This window comes from Ranitomeya variabilis, chromosome 6 (genome assembly GCF_051348905.1).
Source record: "Ranitomeya variabilis isolate aRanVar5 chromosome 6, aRanVar5.hap1, whole genome shotgun sequence".
In the NCBI taxonomy this organism is placed as follows: Eukaryota; Metazoa; Chordata; class Amphibia; order Anura; family Dendrobatidae; genus Ranitomeya; species Ranitomeya variabilis.
This window is the reverse complement of record NC_135237.1, coordinates 583943083-583964719: the sequence shown is the minus strand read 5'-3', so window position 1 is coordinate 583964719 and position 21637 is coordinate 583943083. Positions and strand designations below refer to the sequence as shown.

Below are 21637 nucleotides of genomic sequence, written 5' to 3'. Positions count from 1 at the left end.
ATCTCCTGATACCTCCCCACACATAATCTCCAGTATATAACCGGTCCTCTCCATACATCTCTACCCTAATCTCCTGATACCTCCCACACATAATCTCCAGTATATAACCTGTGCTCTCCATACATCTCTACCCTAATCTCCTGATACCTCCCCACACATAATCTCCAGTATATAACCTGTGCTCTCCATACATCTCTGCCCTAATCTCCTGATACCTCCACACCAATAATCCCCAGTATATAACCTGTCCTCTCCATACATCTCTGCCCTAATCTCCTGATACCTCCACACCAATAATCCCCAGTATATAACCTGTCCTCTCCATACATCTCTGCCCTAATCTCCTGATACCTCCCCACACATAATCTCCAGTATATAACCTGTGCTCTCTATACATCTCTGCCCTAATCTCCTGATACCTCCCCTCACATAATCTCCAGTATATAACCTGTCCTCTCCATACATCTCTGCCCTAATCTCCTGATACCTCCCACACATAAACTCCAGTATATAACCTGTCCTCTCTATACATCTCTGCCCTAATCTCCTGATACCTCCCCACACATCTCCAGTATATAACCTGTCCTCTCCATACATCTCTGCCCTAATCTCCTGATACCTCCCCACACATAATCTCCAGTATATAACCGGTCCTCTCCATACATCTCTGCCCTAATCTCCTGATACCTCCCACACATAATCTCCAGTATACAGTGGGGCAAAAAAGTATTTAGTCAGTCAGCAATAGTGCAAGTTCCACCACTTAAAAAGATGAGAGGCATCTGTAATTTACATCATAGGTAGACCTCAACTATGGGAGACAAACTGAGAAAAAAAAATCCAGAAAATCACATTGTCTGTTTTTTTATCATTTTATTTGCATATTATGGTGGAAAATAAGTATTTGGTCAGAAACAAAATTTCATCTCAATACTTTGTAATATATCCTTTGTTGGCAATGACAGAGGTCAAACGTTTTCTGTAAGTCTTCACAAGGTTGCCACACAGTGTTGTTGGTATGTTGGCCCATTCCTCCATGCAGATCTCCTCTAGAGCAGTGATGTTTTTGGCTTTTAGCTTGGCAACACGGACTTTCAACTCCCTCCAAAGGTTTTCTATAGGGTTGAGATCTGGAGACTGGCTAGGCCACTCCAGGACCTTGAAATGCTTCTAACGAAGCCACTCCTTCGTTGCCCTGGCGGTGTGCTTTGGATCATTGTCATGTTGAAAGACCCAGCCACGTTTCATCTTCAATGCCCTTGCTGATGGAAGGAGGTTTGCACTCAAAATCTCACGATACATGGTCCCATTCATTCTTTCATGTACCCGGATCAGTCATCCTGGCCCCTTTGCAGAGAAACAGCCCCAAAGCATGATGTTTCCACCACCATGCTTTACAGTAGGTATGGTGTTTGATGGATGCAACTCAGTATTCTTTTTCCTCCAAACACGACAAGTTGTGTTTCTACCAAACAGTTCCAGTTTGGTTTCATCAGACCATAGGACATTCTCCCAAAATTCCTCTGGATCATCCAAATGCTCTCTAGCAAACTTCAGACGGGCCCGGACATGTACTGGCTTAAGCAGTGGGACACGTCTGGCACTGCAGGATCTGAGTCCATGGTGGCGTAGTGTGTTACTTATGGTAGGCCTTGTTACATTGGTCCCAGCTCTCTGCAGTTCATTCACTAGGTTCCCCCGCGTGGTTCTGGGATTTTTGCTCATCGTTCTTGTGATCATTCTGACCCCACGGGGTGGGATTTTGCGTGGAGCCCCAGATCGAGGGAGATTATCAGTGGTCTTGAATGTCTTCCATTTTCTAATTATTGCTCCCACTGTTGATTTCTTCACTCCAAGCTGGTTGGCTATTGCAGATTCAGTCTTCCCAGCCTGGTGCAGGGCTACAATTTTGTTTCTGGTGTCCTTTGACAGCTCTTTGGTCTTCACCATAGTGGAGTTTGCAGTCAGACTGTTTGAGGGTGTGCACAGGTGTCTTTTTATACTGATAACAAGTTTAAACAGGTGCCATTACTACAGGTAATGAGTGGAGGAAAGAGGAGACTCTTAAAGAAGAAGTTACAGGTCTGTGAGAGCCAGAAATCTGGATTGTTTGTTTCTGACCAAATACTTATTTTCCACCATAATATGCAAATAAAATGATAAAAAAACAGACAATGTGATTTTCTGGATTTTTTTTTCTCAGTTTGTCTCCCATAGTTGAGGTCTACCTATGATGTAAATTACAGACGCCTCTCATCTTTTTAAGTGGTGGAACTTGCACTATTGCTGACTGACTAAATACTTTTTTGCCCCACTGTATAACCTGTGCTCTCTATACATCTCTGCCCTAATCTCCTGATACCTCCCCACACATAATCTCCAGTATATAACCGGTCCTCTCCATACATCTCTACCTTAATCTCCTGATACCTCCCCTCACATAATCTCCAGTATATAACCTGTCCTCTCCATACATCTCTACCCTAATCTCCTGATACCTCCCACACATAATCTCCAGTATATAACCTGTCCTCTCCATACATCTCTGCCCTAATCTCCTGATACCTCCCCTCACATAATCTCCAGTATATAACCTGTCCTCTCCATACATCTCTGCCCTAATCTCCTGATACCTCCCACACATAATCTCCAGTATATAACCTGTCCTCTCCATACATCTCTGCCCTAATCTCCTGATACCTCCTCACACATAATCTCCAGTATATAACCTGTCCTCTCCATACATCTCTGTCCTAATCTCCTGATACCTCCCACACATCATCTCCAGTATATAACCTGTCCTCTCCATACATCTCTGCCCTAATCTCCTGATACCCCCACACATAATCTCCAGTATATAACCTGTCCTCTCCATACATCTCTGCCCTAATCTCCTGATACCTCCCCACACATAATCTCTAGTATATAACCTGCTCTCTCCATACATCTCTGCCCTAATCTCCAGATACCACCACACATAATCTCCAGTATATAACCTGTGCTCTCTATACATCTCTGCCCTAATCTCCTGATACCTCCCACACATAATCTCCAGTATATAACCTGTGCTCTCCATACATCTCTGCCCTAATCTCCTGATACCTCCCCACACATCTCCAGTATATAACCGGTCCTCTCCATACATCTCTACCCTAATCTCCTGATACCTCCCCACACATAATCTCCAGTATATAACCTGTCCTCTCCATACATCTCTGCCCTAATCTCCTGATACCTCCCACACATAATCTCCAGTATATAACCTGTGCTCTCTATACATCTCTGCCCTAATCTCCTGATACCTCCCCACACATAATCTCCAGTATATAACCGGTCCTCTCCATACATCTCTACCCTAATCTCCTGATACCTCCCACACATAATCTCCAGTATATAACCTGTCCTCTCCATACATCTCTGCCCTAATCTCCTGATACCTCCCACACATAATCTCCAGTATATAACCTGTGCTCTCTATACATCTCTGCCCTAATCTCCTGATACCTCCCCACATAAACTCCAGTATATAACCTGTCCTCTCTATACATCTCTGCCCTAATCTCCTGATACCTCCCCACACAATCTCCAGTATATAACCTGTCCTCTCCATACATCTCTGCCCTAATCTCCTGATACCTCCCCACACATAATCCTAAATATATTACCTAATATATTCCCCTTACTACGGGGTTTAATGACCCTGCCGTCCCCTCACTACAGGGAGTAATGACCCTGCCGTCCCCTCACTACAGGGAGTAATGACCCCGCCGTCCCCTCACTACAGGGAGTAATGACCCCGCCATCTCCTCACTACAGGGAGTAATGACCCTGCCGTCCCCTCACTATAGGGAATAATGACTCCGCCGTCCCCTCACTACAGGGAGTAATGACCCCGCCATCTCCTCACTACAGGGAGTAATGACTCTGCCGTCTCCTCACTACAGGGAGTAATGACCCTGCCGTCCCCTCACTACAGGGAGTAATGACCCCGCCATCTCCTCACTACAGGGAGTAATGACCCCGCCATCTCCTCACTATAGGGAATAATGACTCCGCCGTCCCCTCACTATAGGGAATAATGACTCTGCCGTCTCCTCACTACAGGGAGTTATGCCCCGCCGTCCCCTCATTACAGGGAGTAATGACCCCGCCGTCCCCTCACTACAGGGAGTAATGACCCCGCCGTCCCCTCACTACAGGGAGTAATGACCCCGCCGTCCCCTCATTACAGGGAGTAATGACCCCGCCGTCCCCTCACTACAGGGAGTAATGACCCCGCCGTCCCCTCACTACAGGGAGTAATGACCCCGCCGTCCCCTCATTACAGGGAGTAATGACCCCGCCGTCCCCTCACTACAGGGAGTAATGACCCCGCCGTCCCCTCACTACAGGGAGTAATGACCCCACCGTCCCCTCATTACAGGGAGTAATGACTCTGCCGTCTCCTCACTACAGGGAGTAATGACCCCGCCGTCCCCTCATTACAGGGAGTAATGACCCCGCCGTCCCCTCACTACAGGGAGTAATGACCCCGCCGTCCCCTCACTACAGGGAGTAATGACCCCGCCGTCCCCTCACTACAGGGAGTAATGACCCCGCCGTCCCCTCATTACAGGGAGTAATGACCCCGCCGTCCCCTCACTACAGGGAGTAATGACCCCGCCGTCCCCTCACTACAGGGAGTAATGACCCTGCCGTCCCCTCACTATAGGGAATAATGACTCCGCCGTCCCCTCACTATAGGGAATAATGACTCTGCCGTCTCCTCACTACAGGGAGTTATGCCCCGCCGTCCCCTCATTACAGGGAGTAATGACCCCGCCATCCCCTCACTACAGGGAGTAATGACCCCGCCGTCCCCTCACTACAGGGAGTAATGACCCCACCGTCCCCTCATTACAGGGAGTAATGACCCCACCGTCCCCTCACTACAGGGAGTAATGACCCCGCCGTCCCCTCACTACAGGGAGTAATGACCCCGCCGTCCCCTCATTACAGGGAGTAATGACCCCACCGTCCCCTCACTACAGGGAGTAATGACCCCACCGTCCCCTCACTACAGGGAGTAATGACCCTGCCGTCCCCTCACTATAGGGAATAATGACTCCGCCGTCCCCTCACTATAGGGAATAATGACTCTGCCGTCTCCTCACTACAGGGAGTTATGCCCCGCCGTCCCCTCATTACAGGGAGTAATGACCCCACCGTCCCCTCATTACAGGGAGTAATGACCCCACCGTCCCCTCACTACAGGGAGTAATGACCCCACCGTCCCCTCACTACAGGGCATAATAATTACGCCGTCCCCTCACTACAGGGTGTAGTAACACGCAGTATAAGTATGTGAACCCCCAGCAAGTAATGGGGCTCTATAGAAAATCCTGAGAGCTCAGTCTCCGCGATCCCCCCAAATCCGAATCATGACAGTGGTCCCAGGCTGAGTGCCAAACCCCACTCACCATCGCCCGGCATTGTCAGATCTCTGGGGGTCCGCAGTTATCACTGATATCAGAGGTTCCTCCTGTACAAGAAAAATGGAGAAGTTATAAAGTGTCGGAGATTATAACCATCAAGCAGCAGAGACAGAATCGGCTGAGATACAATGTACCCCAAGTAGAAGACGCCGCACCCCAGCACTAATGTCCTACAGATGAGATACAATGTACCCATGTAGAGGAGGCCGCACCCAGCACTAATGTCCTGCAGATGAGATACAATGTACCCCATGTAGAGGAGGCCGCACCCGGCACTAATGTCCTGCAGATGAGATACAATGTACCCCATGTAGAGGAGGCCGCACCCAGCACTAATGTCCTGCAGATGAGATACAATGTACCCCATGTAGAGGAGGCCGCACCCAGCACTAATGTCCTGCAGATGAGATACAATGTACCCCATGTAGAGGAGGCCGCACCCGGCACTAATGTCCTGCAGATGAGATACAATGTATCCCATGTAGAGGAGGCCGCACCCAGCACTAATGTCCTGCAGATGAGATACAATGCACCCCATGTAGAGGAGGCCGCACCCAGCACTAATGTCCTGCAGATGAGATACAATGTACCCCATGTAGAGGAGGCCGCACCCAGCACTAATGTCCTACAGATGAGATACAATGTACCCCATGTAGAGGAGGCCGCACCCCAGCACTAATGTCCTGCAGATGAGATACAATGTACCCCATGTAGAGGAGGCCGCACCCAGCACTAATGTCCTGCAGATGAGATACAATGTACCCCATGTAGAGGAGGCCGCACCCAGCACTAATGTCCTGCAGATGAGATACAATGTATCCCATGTAGAGGAGGCCGCACCCAGCACTAATGTCCTGCAGATGAGATACAATGTACCCCATGTAGAGGAGGCCGCACCCCAGCACTAATGTCCTGCAGATGAGATACAATGTACCCCAAGTAGAAGACGCCGCACCCCAGCACTAATGTCCTGCAGATGAGATACAATGTACCCCATGTAGAGGAGGCCGCACCCAGCACTAATGTCCTGCAGATGAGATACAATGTACCCCATGTAGAGGAGGCCGCACCCAGCACTAATGTCCTGCAGATGAGATACAATGTACCCCATGGAGAGGAGGCCGCACCCAGCACTAATGTCCTGCAGATGAGATACAATGTACCCCATGTAGAGGAGGCCGCACCCGGCACTAATGTCCTGCAGATGAGATACAATGTACCCCATGTAGAGGAGGCCGCACCCCAGCACTAATGTCCTGCAGATGAGATACAATGTACCCCATGTAGAGGAGGCCGCACCCAGCACTAATGTCCTGCAGATGAGATACAATGTACCCCATGTAGAGGAGGCCGCACCCAGCACTAATGTCCTGCAGATGAGATACAATGTACCCCATGTAGAGGAGGCCGCACCCCAGCACTAATGTCCTGCAGATGAGATACAATGTACCCCATGTAGAGGAGGCCGCACCCGGCACTAATGTCCTGCAGATGAGATACAATGTATCCCATGTAGAGGAGGCCGCACCCAGCACTAATGTCCTGCAGATGAGATACAATGTACCCCATGTAGAGGAGGCCGCACCCAGCACTAATGTCCTGCAGATGAGATACAATGTACCCCATGTAGAGGAGGCCGCACCCAGCACTAATGTCCTACAGATGAGATACAATGTACCCCATGTAGAGGAGGCCGCACCCCAGCACTAATGTCCTGCAGATGAGATACAATGTACCCCATGTAGAGGAGGCCGCACCCAGCACTAATGTCCTGCAGATGAGATACAATGTACCCCATGTAGAGGAGGCCGCACCCAGCACTAATGTCCTGCAGATGAGATACAATGTATCCCATGTAGAGGAGGCCGCACCCAGCACTAATGTCCTGCAGATGAGATACAATGTACCCCATGTAGAGGAGGCCGCACCCCAGCACTAATGTCCTGCAGATGAGATACAATGTACCCCAAGTAGAAGACGCCGCACCCCAGCACTAATGTCCTGCAGATGAGATACAATGTACCCCATGTAGAGGAGGCCGCACCCAGCACTAATGTCCTGCAGATGAGATACAATGTACCCCATGTAGAGGAGGCCGCACCCAGCACTAATGTCCTGCAGATGAGATACAATGTACCCCATGTAGAGGAGGCCGCACCCAGCACTAATGTCCTGCAGATGAGATACAATGTACCCCATGTAGAGGAGGCCGCACCCCAGCACTAATGTCCTGCAGATGAGATACAATGTACCCCATGTAGAGGAGGCCGCACCCAGCACTAATGTCCTGCAGATGAGATACAATGTACCCCATGTAGAGGAGGCCGCACCCGGCACTAATGTCCTGCAGATGAGATACAATGTATCCCATGTAGAGGAGGCCGCACCCAGCACTAATGTCCTGCAGATGAGATACAATGTACCCCATGTAGAGGAGGCCGCACCCAGCACTAATGTCCTGCAGATGAGATACAATGTACCCCATGTAGAGGAGGCCGCACCCAGCACTAATGTCCTGCAGATGAGATACAATGTACCCCATGTAGAGGAGGCCGCACCCGGCACTAATGTCCTGCAGATGAGATACAATGTACCCCATGTAGAGGAGGCCGCACCCAGCACTAATGTCCTGCAGATGAGATACAATGTACCCCATGTAGAGGAGGCCGCACCCCAGCACTAATGTCCTGCAGATGAGATACAATGTACCCCAAGTAGAAGACGCCGCACCCCAGCACTAATGTCCTGCAGATGAGATACAATGTACCCCATGTAGAGGAGGCCGCACCCAGCACTAATGTCCTGCAGATGAGATACAATGTACCCCATGTAGAGGAGGCCGCACCCGGCACTAATGTCCTGCAGATGAGATACAATGTACCCCATGTAGAGGAGGCCACACCCAGCACTAATGTCCTGCAGATGAGATACAATGTACCCCATGTAGAGGAGGCCGCACCCCAGCACTAATGTCCTGCAGATGAGATACAATGTACCCCAAGTAGAAGACGCCGCACCCCAGCACTAATGTCCTGCAGATGAGATACAATGTACCCCATGTAGAGGAGGCAGCACCCAGCACTAATGTCCTGCAGATGAGATACAATGTACCCCATGTAGAGGAGGCCGCACCCAGCACTAATGTCCTGCAGATGAGATACAATGTACCCCATGTAGAGGAGGCCGCACCCAGCACTAATGTCCTGCAGATGAGATACAATGTACCCCATGTAGAGGAGGCCGCACCCAGCACTAATGTCCTGCAGATGAGATACAATGTACCCCATGTAGAGGAGGCCGCACCCGGCACTAATGTCCTGCAGATGAGATACAATGTACCCCATGTAGAGGAGGCCGCACCCAGCACTAATGTCCTGCAGATGAGATACAATGTACCCCATGTAGAGGAGGCCGCACCCCAGCACTAATGTCCTGCAGATGAGATACAATGTACCCCAAGTAGAAGACGCCGCACCCCAGCACTAATGTCCTGCAGATGAGATACAATGTACCCCATGTAGAGGAGGCCGCACCCAGCACTAATGTCCTGCAGATGAGATACAATGTACCCCATGTAGAGGAGGCCGCACCCGGCACTAATGTCCTGCAGATGAGATACAATGTACCCCATGTAGAGGAGGCCGCACCCAGCACTAATGTCCTGCAGATGAGATACAATGTACCCCATGTAGAGGAGGCCGCACCCGGCACTAATGTCCTGCAGATGAGATACAATGTACCCCATGTAGAGGAGGCCGCACCCCAGCACTAATGTCCTGCAGATGAGATACAATGTACCCCATGTAGAGGAGGCCGCACCCGGCACTAATGTCCTGCAGATGAGATACAATGTACCCCATGTAGAGGAGGCCGCACCCAGCACTAATGTCCTGCAGATGAGATACAATGTACCCCATGTAGAGGAGGCCGCACCCGGCACTAATGTCCTGCAGATGAGATACAATGTACCCCATGTAGAGGAGGCCGCACCCAGCACTAATGTCCTGCAGATGAGATACAATGTACCCCATGTAGAGGAGGCCGCACCCCAGCACTAATGTCCTGCAGATGAGATACAATGTACCCCATGTAGAGGAGGCCGCACCCAGCACTAATGTCCTGCAGATGAGATACAATGTACCCCATGTAGAGGAGGCCGCACCCAGCACTAATGTCCTGCAGATGAGATACAATGTACCCCATGTAGAGGAGGCCGCACCCCAGCACTAATGTCCTGCAGATGAGATACAATGTACCCCATGTAGAGGAGGCCGCACCCAGCACTAATGTCCTGCAGATGAGATACAATGTACCCCATGTAGAGGAGGCCGCACCCAGCACTAATGTCCTGCAGATGAGATACAATGTACCCCATGTAGAGGAGGCCGCACCCGGCACTAATGTCCTGCAGATGAGATACAATGTACCCCATGTAGAGGAGGCCGCACCCAGCACTAATGTCCTGCAGATGAGATACAATGTACCCCATGTAGAGGAGGCCGCACCCAGCACTAATGTCCTGCAGATGAGATACAATGTACCCCATGTAGAGGAGGCCGCACCCCAGCACTAATGTCCTACAGATGAGATACAATGTACCCCATGTAGAGGAGGCCGCACCCGGCACTAATGTCCTGCAGATGAGATACAATGTACCCCATGTAGAAGACGCCGCACCCCAGCACTAATGTCCTGCAGATGAGATACAATGTATCCCATGTAGAGGAGGCCGCACCCGGCACTAATGTCCTACAGATGAGATACAATGTACCCCATGTAGAGGAGGCCGCACCCAGCACTAATGTCCTGCAGATGAGATACAATGTACCCCATGTAGAGGAGGCCGCACCCCAGCACTAATATCCTACAGATGAGATACAATGTGCCCCATGTAGAGGAGGCCGCACCCAGCACTAATGTCCTGCAGATGAGATACAATGTACCCCATGTAGAGGAGGCCGCACCCGGCACTAATGTCCTGCAGATGAGATACAATGTACCCCATGTAGAGGAGGCCGCACCCAGCACTAATGTCCTGCAGATGAGATACAATGTACCCCATGTAGAGGAGGCCGCACCCAGCACTAATGTCCTGCAGATGAGATACAATGTACCCCATGTAGAGGAGGCCGCACCCAGCACTAATGTCCTGCAGATGAGATACAATGTACCCCATGTAGAGGAGGCCGCACCCAGCACTAATGTCCTGCAGATGAGATACAATGTACCCCATGTAGAGGAGGCCGCACCCAGCACTAATGTCCTGCAGATGAGATACAATGTACCCCATGTAGAGGAGGCCGCACCCAGCACTAATGTCCTGCAGATGAGATACAATGTACCCCATGTAGAGGAGGCCGCACCCAGCACTAATGTCCTGCAGATGAGATACAATGTACCCCATGTAGAGGAGGCCGCACCCAGCACTAATGTCCTGCAGATGAGATACAATGTACCCCATGTAGAGGAGGCCGCACCCGGCACTAATGTCCTGCAGATGAGATACAATGTACCCCATGTAGAGGAGGCCGCACCCAGCACTAATGTCCTGCAGATGAGATACAATGTACCCCATGTAGAGGAGGCCGCACCCCAGCACTAATGTCCTACAGATGAGATACAATGTACCCCATGTAGAGGAGGCCGCACCCAGCACTAATGTCCTGCAGATGAGATACAATGTACCCCATGTAGAGGAGGCCGCACCCAGCACTAATGTCCTGCAGATGAGATACAATGTACCCCATGTAGAGGAGGCCGCACCCAGCACTAATGTCCTGCAGATGAGATACAATGTACCCCATGTAGAGGAGGCCGCACCCAGCACTAATGTCCTGCAGATGAGATACAATGTACCCCATGTAGAGGAGGCCGCACCCAGCACTAATGTCCTGCAGATGAGATACAATGTATCCCATGTAGAGGAGGCCGCACCCAGCACTAATGTCCTGCAGATGAGATACAATGTACCCCATGTAGAGGAGGCCGCACCCAGCACTAATGTCCTGCAGATGAGATACAATGTACCCCATGTAGAGGAGGCCGCACCCGGCACTAATGTCCTGCAGATGAGATACAATGTACCCCATGTAGAGGAGGCCGCACCCCAGCACTAATGTCCTGCAGATGAGATACAATGTACCCCATGTAGAGTATTTGGTGTGTGGGGGAGGTGAGGTATTTGGGGTGTGGGGGGAGGTGCGGTATTTGGGGTGTGGGGGGAAGGTGCGGTATTTGGGGTGTGGGGGGGAGGGAGGGAGGTGCGGTATTTGGGGTGTGGGGGGGAGGTGCGGTATTTGGGGTGTGGGGGGGGAGGTGCGGTATTTGGGGTGTGGGGGGGAGGTGAGGTATTTGGGGTGCGGGGGGGGATGTGCGGTATTTGGGGTGTGGGGGGGGAGGTGCGGTATTTGGGGTGTGGGGGGGAGGGAGGTGCGGTATTTGGGGTGTGGGGGGAGGTGCGGTATTTGGGGTGTGGGGGGGAGGTGCGGTATTTGGGGTGTGGGGGGAGGTGCGGTATTTGGGGTGTGGGGGGAGGTGCGGTATTTGGGGTGTGGGGGGGAGGGAGGGAGGTGCAGTATTTGAGGTGTGGGGGGAGGTGCGGTATTTGGGGTGTGGGGGGAGGTGCGGTATTTGGGGTGTGGGGAGGTGCGGTATTTGGGGTGTGGGGGGAGGTAGGGAGGTGCGGTATTTGGGGTGTGGGGGGAGGTGCGGTATTTGAGGTGTGGGGGGAGGTGCGGTATTTGGGGTGTGGGGGGGAGGTGCGGTATTTGGGGTGTGGGGGGAGGTGCGGTATTTGGGGTGTGGGGGGAGGTGCGGTATTTGAGGTGTGGGGGGAGGTGCGGTATTTGAGGTGTGGGGGGAGGTGCGGTATTTGAGGTGTGGGGGGAGGTGCGGTATTTGAGGTGTGGGGGGAGGTGCGGTATTTGAGGTGTGGGGGGAGGTGCGGTATTTGAGGTGTGGGGGGAGGTGCGGTATTTGGGGTGTGGGGGGGAGGTGCGGTATTTGAGGTGTGGGGGGAGGTGCGGTATTTGGGGTGTGGGGGGAGGTGCGGTATTTGGGGTGTGGGGGGAGGTGCGGTATTTGGGGTGTGGGGGGAGGTGAGGTATTTGGGGTGTGGGGGGGGGTGAGGTATTTGGGGTGTGGGGGGAGGTGCGGTATTTGGGGTGTGGGGGGAGGTGCGGTATTTGGGGTGTGGGGGGGAGGTGAGGTATTTGGGGTGTGGGGGAGGTGAGGTATTTGGGGTGTGGGGGGAGGTGCGGTATTTGGGGTGTGGGGGGAGGTGCGGTATTTGGGGTGTGGGGGGAGGTGAGGTATTTGGGGTGTGGGGGGAGGTGCGGTATTTGGGGTGTGGGGGGAGGTGCGGTATTTGGGGTGTGGGGGGGAGGTGAGGTATTTGGGGTGTGGGGGGGAGGTGAGGTATTTGGGGTGTGGGGGGAGGTGAGGTATTTGGGGTGTGGGGGGAGGTGAAGTATTTGAGGTGTGGGGGGAGGTGCGGTATTTGGGGTGTGGGGGGAGGTGCGGTATTTGAGGTGCGGGGGGGAGGTGCGGTATTTCGGGGGTGCGGTATTTCGGATGTAACATCCGGGCACCGGGGAGCTGTTACCTCAGATTTTCGCTTCTTGTTGCATCGCGTCTTGTTGTCATAGGAACGGACACTGATTGGGCGGAGCTTTATAGGACGGTCCGGGCGTGTGACGTCATGGGGCGTGGTTATTCGCAGCTATTGGATCTCCTGTGCAGTGCAGCTGGAATAAAGCGGAAGAATAAAGAACAGGGGGAGCAGCAGTAGGTGGACAGGGTGGTCTCCAGGTATGGGGGGAGCAGTGGGTGGACAGGGTGGTCTCCAGGTATGGGGGGGAGCAGTGGGTGGACAGGGTGGTCTCCAGGTATGGGGGGGAGCAGCAGTGGGTGGACAGGGCGGTCTCCAGGTATGGGGGGAGCAGTGGGTGGACAGGGTGGTCTCCAGGTATGGGGGGGAGCAGTGGGTGGACAGGGTGGTCTCCAGGTATGGGGGGGAGCAGCAGTGGGTGGACAGGGCGGTCTCCAGGTATGGGGGGAGCAGCAGTGGGTGGACAGGGTGGTCTCCAGGTATGGGGGGAGCAGTGGGTGGACAGGGTGGTCTCCAGGTATGGGGGGGAGCAGTGGGTGGACAGGGTGGTCTCCAGGTATGGGGGGGAGCAGCAGTGGGTGGACAGGGCGGTCTCCAGGTATGGGGGGAGCAGCAGTGGGTGGACAGGGTGGTCTCCAGGTATGGGGGGAGCAGTGGGTGGACAGGGTGGTCTCCAGGTATGGGGGGAGCAGTGGGTGGACAGGGCGGTCTCCAGGTATGGGGGGGAGCAGTGGGTGGACAGGGCGGTCTCCAGGTATGGGGGGAGCAGTGGGTGGACAGGGCGGTCTCCAGGTATGGGGGGGAGCAGTGGGTGGACAGGGCGGTCTCCAGGTATGGGAGCAGCAGTGGGTGGACAGGGTGGTCTCCAGGTATGGGAGCAGCAGTGGGTGGACAGGGTGGTCTCCAGGTATGGGGGAGCAGCAGTGGGTGGACAGGGCGGTCTCCAGGTATGGGGGAGCAGCAGTGGGTGGACAGGGCGGTCTCCAGGTATGGGGGGAGCAGTGGGTGGACAGGGCGGTCTCCAGGTATGGGGGGAGCAGTGGGTGGACAGGGTGGTCTCCAGGTATGGGGGAGCAGCAGTGGGTGGACAGGGCGGTCTCCAGGTATGGGGGGAGCAGTGGGTGGACAGGGTGGTCTCCAGGTATGGGGGAGCAGCAGTGGGTGGACAGGGTGGTCTCCAGGTATGGGGGGAGCAGTGGGTGGACAGGGTGGTCTCCAGGTATGGGGGAGCAGCAGTGGGTGGACAGGGCGGTCTCCAGGTATGGGGGGAGCAGTGGGTGGACAGGGCGGTCTCCAGGTATGGGGGGAGCAGCAGTGGGTGGACAGGTCGGTCTCCAGGTATGGGGGGAGCAGTGGGTGGTCAGGGTGGTCTCCAGGTATGGGGGGAGCAGCAGTGGGTGGACAGGGTGGTCTCCAGGTATGGGGGGAGCAGTGGGTGGACAGGGCGGTCTCCAGGTATGGGGGGGGGCAGCAGTGGGTGGACAGGGCGGTCTCCAGGTATGGGGGGAGCAGCAGTGGGTGGACAGGGTGGTCTCCAGGTATGGGGGAGCAGCAGTGGGTGGACGGGGCGGTCTCCAGGTATGGGGGAGCAGTTGGTGGACAGGGCGGTCTCCAGGTATGGGGGAGCAGCAGTGGGTGGACAGGGCGGTCTCCAGGTATGGGGGGAGCAGCGGTGGGTAGACAGGGCGGTCTCCAGGTATGGGGGAGCAGTGGTGGGTGGACAGGGCGGACTCCAGGTATGGGGGGAGCAGTGGGTAGACAGGGTGGTCTCCAGGTATGGGAGGAGCAGCAGTGGGTGGTCAGGGCGGTGTCCAGCTATCGTCCTTACAATTGGACGAAGCTCTCAGAGCGAAACGTACGTCGGGTGTGGTGGGCACCTGGATACCTATACTCTAGAGGTAAATATGCAGTGCTTAATTTGACTTGCCTTGTAGTATTCATGTTTTGACAACATCTACAGGACCTTTGATCTGGAACATGTGACATTGCACTTTATATCTATCTTTGTTTCTGCCATTTCAAAGGGATATGCTGTGAGAGTCTTGTATATTTAAATTTATTTTTTTGTTATATATCTATATATATATATATGTATCTATATCTATAATTGTCTAAGGGTTTTTCCGTCTGTCTGTGTCTGTCTGTCTGTCCTGGAAATCCCGCGTCTCTGATTGGTCGAGGCCCCCAGGCCTCGACCAATCAGCGACGGGCACAGTATCGACGTAGATGTCATAATGGTTGCCATGGGGACGATGATGTCATAAAGGTTGCCTCGACCAATCAGCGACGGGCACAGTCTGCCGCGAATTCTGGAATCATCATTGTCCATATACTACGGGGACATGCATATTCTAGAATACCCGCTGCGTTAGAATCGGGCCACAATCTAGTGTATGTATATGTGTATGTGTGTGTGTATATACACACACACACACACACACACACACACACACACACACACACACACACACACACACACACACACACACACACACACACACACACACACACACACACACACACACACACACACACATATATATATATATATATATATATATATATATATATATATATATATATATAGCGCTGCCCGTCCTCATATGCAGCCCAGCTGACTGCTCCTGTGCGGCTGGCCTGCCTGTGAATCCCAGCCCCGCAGTGAGAATAAATCAGAAGACACTGCGGGGCTGGGATTCCCAGGCAGGGCGGCCGCACAGGCGCAGTCAGCTGGGCTGCATATGAGGACAGACGGGCAGTGATCACTGCGCCTGCCCAAGGCAGGAGAAAAGAGCGCAGGCGCCGGCTCATTTCAAAACAGCGGTGAGGAGGCGGCGCCCGGCGCCAAGAAGACATGAGTGACGGCTGTGTGGCGTCTGCAGCAGGGGGGAAAGGCCGGCCTCCAGGACTGAAGAAAGGGATTTCTGACAAATTACAAAACTGATTATTTCTGCAGTTACAGCCCCCAGAACTAAAAGAGCCACCTTGTCAGAATGCAGCATTACTGCTGCACAAGGCGGCTCTTCTGGTTAAAAACGCCTGGGGGGGATTGACCGGTTCCCTTTATCACGGTTCTATCGGGCCAGAAACCAGCCCTGGTAGCACGGAAAATGAAGCTGAGAAACAGACATGGGAACTGAGGTAAAAGAGCAGCCCAAGGTTAAATTATATATTTAATCACCTTAAGGGCACACTAGACAATCCATTATTGTTATAAACACATTGGTCAGATATGCAAACACAATAGTGGTAGAACAAAAGATATAAGCTGATGGATCATGTCATTTACGAGGTGATGTTCGGTCATACGTGCACTAGAGTCAGACCACAAAAATGTTACCTTTTTCTGTAAGCAAATCGAGTACCTGGGGCACATCGTATCCGCTGAAGGAGTGTGACCTGTAGCGGTTGTACAGGACTGGCCCGCCCCGAAGACAGTGAAAGATGTTTGGGCATTTCTGGGGCTTACTGGGTACTACTGAAGGTTTGTGAAGAATTTCACCCACATCGCTAATCCGCTGCTGTAACTAAAGGGAGTGCTGTTGGGTTCAAAGAAGCGGACTATCCAATGGGGAGGTAGCCAGGAGGAAGCTTTCCATGCCTTGAAGATGGCCTTGACCGAGGCCCCAATACTCGCCTATGCGGACTTCTCACAGCCCTTCATTCTTCACACCGATGGAAGTCTACATGGTCTGGGGGCCATGCTATCGCAAATGCAGGAAGGGAAGGAATGAGTGATTGCCTATGCAAGCCGGTCCCTCCACGACTCGGAACAGAACCCAGACAATTACATCTCCTTCAAGCTGGAATTTCTGTCAGTGTAGGCGATGACCGAAAAGTTCACTGAATACTTGTCGGGATCAGAAGTCTTTGTGTGCACTGATAACAATCCCATAGCTCACCTGGAAAATGCAAAATTGTGGGCCGTGGAACAACGATGGGTGGACTGCATGGTGAAGTATCGGTACAAGATCGTGTATCGGGCCGGAACCAAGAACACGCATGCTGATGCTCTGTCAAGAGTGACCCATGAGCAGCCTGGGCACGACCAAGATGAAGAGTTAGGGTATATGTCCACGTTCAGGATTGCATCAGGATTTGGTCAGGATTTTTCATCAGTATTTGTAAGCCAAAACCAGGAGTGGAGCAATTAGAGGAAAAGTATAATAGAAACAGATGCTCCACTTTTGCGTTTATCACCCACTTCTGGTTTTGGCTTACAAATACTGATGAAAAATCCTGACCAAATCCTGATGCAATCCTGAACGTGGACACATACCCTAAGAGGCAGAAGAGAGTCCTGGTTTTCGGGACCTCGCTAGGTTGTTGGTGGCGATGTAGAGACAGATCGGAGAGGTGGAGAACAGGTGCTGGGACAACCTCGGGATGACTGGGTGCAACTCCAGCAAGAAGATAAGGATCTTGCCCAGTTGAGACAGTGGGTGGCACTGAAGCGACTTCCCAGCCGGAGTGAAAGAGTCCCGGGGACTCTGCAGATTCTAAGGAAGTGGGAGAGACTCCAGTTGGAGGATGGCTTGCTGTATAGAAAAGTGAGGTTGGTATGGGAGTTGTGGGTCACCTGGCAAGCGGTGCTTCAAGAGAAGTTGATCCGTGTAGTGGCTACGGAGGTCCATGAGAGAGGGGCCGGCAAAGACGTTCCAGTGGTTACAGAAGTTGGTATATCACCCCCGATTGAAGATTGCAGTAGAGGAGGCCTGTCAACTATGTCGGAGCTGTGAACTAACCAAACCTCCGGAGCAGAAAACCCCGACGCAGACCATTGTGACTTCTGCCACCTTAGAGTTGTTGATCACCGATTACTTAACTGTGGGCCCAGCTCATATCAGGTATGAACATTGGTGATGACTGACCACTTTACCAAGTTCGCTGTGATGACTCCAACTTGGGATCAGACTGCTGAGTCAGCTGCGCAGGCTATGTGCTGAGGCTTCATCCGGGTGTATGGTTGCCCGAAGAGGATCCATTCTGACCAAGGCGCTTGTTTTCAAAGCAGAGTGATGGAGGAGTTACATCGTCTGTACTGGATTGAGAAGTCAAGGACGTCACCCTATCATCCTCGGGAATGGAGCCTGTGAACACTTCAATCGGATATTAATTTAGATGCTCCAAACATCTGAGGACGATCGTAAAATTTGGTGGCCTGACCACGTGCCTGAATTGGTCTGGGTGTACAAAAACCAAGTGCACAATACAACAGGATACACTCCGTATACCCTGCTGTTCGGGCGAAAGGGATGGGAAATTACTGTTACGCTGTAGTACTGAGGGATAATGCAAAGTAACAGACTCCACTGGATGGCAACAGAGTGGAGAGTGAGCTGAATATCCTGCTATGAAGCAGACCCACAGTAATACAGCAAAGCTACCACTAGGTGGCAGCGAGGTAGTCAGAGCCGAGTCAATGCCAGGGATGCCACAGTATCAAGGGAAAACCAGGAAGCAGAGTCAGACGAGCGCAAAAGATCAGTACCGGTCAGTAACAGAAACACCAGATGGGAGAGACAGAATCAGGTCAGAGCCAAGCTAAAGACAATACTGGGGAATCAAAACACACAAGGGAAAAGAGGCAGGAGCGGGTAGGTGGAAGGTCAACAGACACGGGTCAGGAAAGCACAGCGGGACGGATCAGGAACTCACTAGAGCCAGTTAGCATGCTGAAGGCAAGCAATACAACTGGCACTGCACACAGGTAGCGGCACCAAGATATAGCAGACCGGACACGGGAACGAGGAAGGGAAAGTTAACCCCTGACATGATCAGACCTTGAAAGGAAACGCAAAGCTAAAACCCGGCCTGGACCATGACAATTACAGAGCTGAAGATGGATCCTGAAGAAGACTACTCACGGATGGGGGTGTCTTCCTGGATCCAAGAATATCGATGTCATGCCCTCAGCTGCAGGTCCAGTCTCTGCTGCGAATGGAGACCGGCACCTTTCACGCAGCTCCACTGGTACTTCTCACCCTGTCCGTGGCTCCTGACGATCAGTGGCTCCTTTCTCTGCTAAGAACCTGCATCCTCTTGGCAGGTCTCCTGGAAATGCTCTTAGGAGGCGCGCCCCGCTTCCTGCACATACTTAAAACCGCAGAGCACTGGTTCTCTATTAAGGCTCTCTGTGCTATGATGCTCTGCATAAAAGACATCCTCCCATTATGGGAGGTGCCTGGGCAATGTGTTCATTCTATTGTTTGTGGCCTTCTGCTCAGGCCACACTGCTGTGCTGTGCTCTGCAAAGTGTAATTTATTACTTTTGGTTTTCTAATCCCTCTGTCTCCTCAGAATCCTCTGCTAGCAGTTCCCTATTCTGGATCCTTCTGGACTCTCCGGTTTCCACTCCAGGCTGACTAAGCTGCTCCTCACGAAACCATCGAGATATTGCTGCCGGCTGGATCAGCCTTTCTGTAACTACACAGAGCTTCCAGAATTCTCTTCACTGACAGAGCCTGAATTCCACCATCTTGTTAATATGGTCTGTACGGGTCGTCACTCTGGTCCGGGTACTGCGGCCTTCTGGTGTTGTGACGGGGGAATCCCTGTATAGGGGTACACCTTGCCCGGTGCTCCACTACGTGGTTCAGTGTTGTGGTCCAGAGGGTTCTTCTCTCAGGCACCTCTTTCTGTTTTGTTTAAGCTTCATTTAAATAAATACCTTTGCTTTTTGGAAGCACATTCTCCTGTCTCTTGTGTACCAGGTATACAGCTACCACTGCTCCATCAGTGGTCTAGTGAGTCCACTATATTTCCCCACGCCCTGTGGGCGTAACAGTTTGCCCAGGCCATGGACTTCGCTGATACCCGATACTCAGTCCAGAGAGAGCTGGCTACGCTTTGTCAGAGCCAGGATCGGTTAGTGGCCTTCATGCAAACTTTGGATACCCACCTATCTACTCTACAGGCTATCGAGCCCACCGACGTGACCCAGCTAGCCGAGCTTCATCAGGAATTTTTTTCGCCAACTTGAGACACAGACCCGCTTGTTGGACTACTTGACCTCCGTGGATGACCGGTTAAGTAAGATACATCATCCAACTATTGGGCCTACTATGGAACCCTGACCTCGTCTCTGCAAGCCTCCTCGTTATAATGGTGACCACAAATTCTGCAGAGGATTTCTCAACCAATGCTTGTTGCATTTTCGTTTATTGCCTCTGCATTACCTAACTGACATGGCCAAGGTGGCTTTCCTTGCCTCTCATCTGGAGGGAGAGGCTTTAGCCTGGTTTAACCCCCTAATGGAGAGGAATGATCCCATCGTGTCTGATCTGCAGGTATTCATGGACACGTTCCGCAAGATATTTGATGAGCCTGGTTGTGCAACATCTACCATGGAGTCTCTCTTCCATTTGTGACAGGGCTCTCTCGATCGGTCAGTATGCCATCCGTTTCCGCACCCTGGCTTCAGAGCTCCAGTGGACCAATGAGCCTCTAGTCGGAGCCTTCCGGCGAGGGCTATCTGGAAGAATCAAGGATAAATAGGCAGTCAGGGACCTACCCCAGACTCTGGATGATCTCATATCCCTCAACATTCGGATTGACCTGCGTCTTCAGGAGCGCTCCAGAGAAAGGATTTTTGAGAAGCAATTTCCACATCCAGCATCTTCTTCACCGAAACTGTTGTGAATTCTGTTTTTGGGTTCCCTCCGGTGGTTGTTGGTGGTATTGCAGCTGTTCCTGGCTGGCAATCCTGCTCAGGTGTCCTTACTGATTGCAGACCTGACTGGGGTATTTAGGACTGCTGGATTCATTAGTCAGTGCCAGTTGTCCATTGTATCTGGAGGGATCGCATCTCTCTCTGGCTCCTCGTGCCATGCTGCCAATTCAGATAAGATAAGTTTCTGTTTTTTGTCTCTGTGCACACATGCTGTGTGCTTTGCAGTTCAGTGCAATTAATTGTGTTTTTTGTCCAGCTTAGACTTGTTTGGATTTTTCTGTCTGCTGGATTCTGAGGAGATGCAGATATACTTTCTATGTCTTTAGTTAGATGTGGAATTTTGTATTTTCTGCTGTGGATATTTTTAGGATTTAAATACTGACCGCTTAGAATTCTGTCCTATCTTTTACTATTTAGCTAGAAGTGCCTCTTTTGCTAAATCCTGTTTTCTGCCTGCGTATGTCCTCTTCTTGTACTCAGTCAATATTTGTGGGGGGCTGTCTGTCCTTTGGGGTGCTGCTCTGAGGCAAGATAGAATTCCCATTTCTGTCTATAGGGGTATTTAGTTCTCCGGCTGTGTCGAGGTGTCTAGGACTCGATAGGTACATCCCACGGCTACTTCTAGTTGCGGTGTTAGTTTAGGGTTTGTGGTCAGTATAGGTACCACCTCTCCTGAGAAAGTCTTTCATGCGGCTCCAAGGTTACCAGATCATAACACGAAACCTCGGTTTCCGCCTTGTCATGCTCTGGTCTCTGGGGATGGACCCATGGAGCTTGATCGCGTAAAGGTGAAGAATCTTCAGGAGGAGATGCCCGCTAGAAATCCGTATTGTTATGGCGGATGCTCCGCTCCCAGACAATGCAGTGGAACGGAGAGGCCGG

At 52.2% G+C, this 21637-nt stretch overlaps 1 protein-coding gene across 3 annotated transcripts in view; it reads right to left on the bottom strand.

Annotated features, from left to right (window-relative positions):
- The window catches only part of WDR97 (WD repeat domain 97), a 684776-nt gene extending 671658 nt beyond the window's left edge, over positions 1–13118 (bottom strand). For all 3 annotated transcript variants that reach the window (XM_077271608.1, XM_077271609.1, XM_077271610.1), the window contains exons 1-2: positions 13078–13118; positions 5460–5521 (exon numbers count right to left, since the gene is read on the bottom strand). In XM_077271608.1, coding sequence (XP_077127723.1) covers positions 5460–5472 — 13 coding nt within the window. In that variant the 5' untranslated portion in view covers positions 5473–5521; positions 13078–13118. The remainder of the gene's footprint in view (positions 1–5459; positions 5522–13077) is intronic.
- Between the last annotated feature and the right edge of the window lie 8519 nt (positions 13119–21637).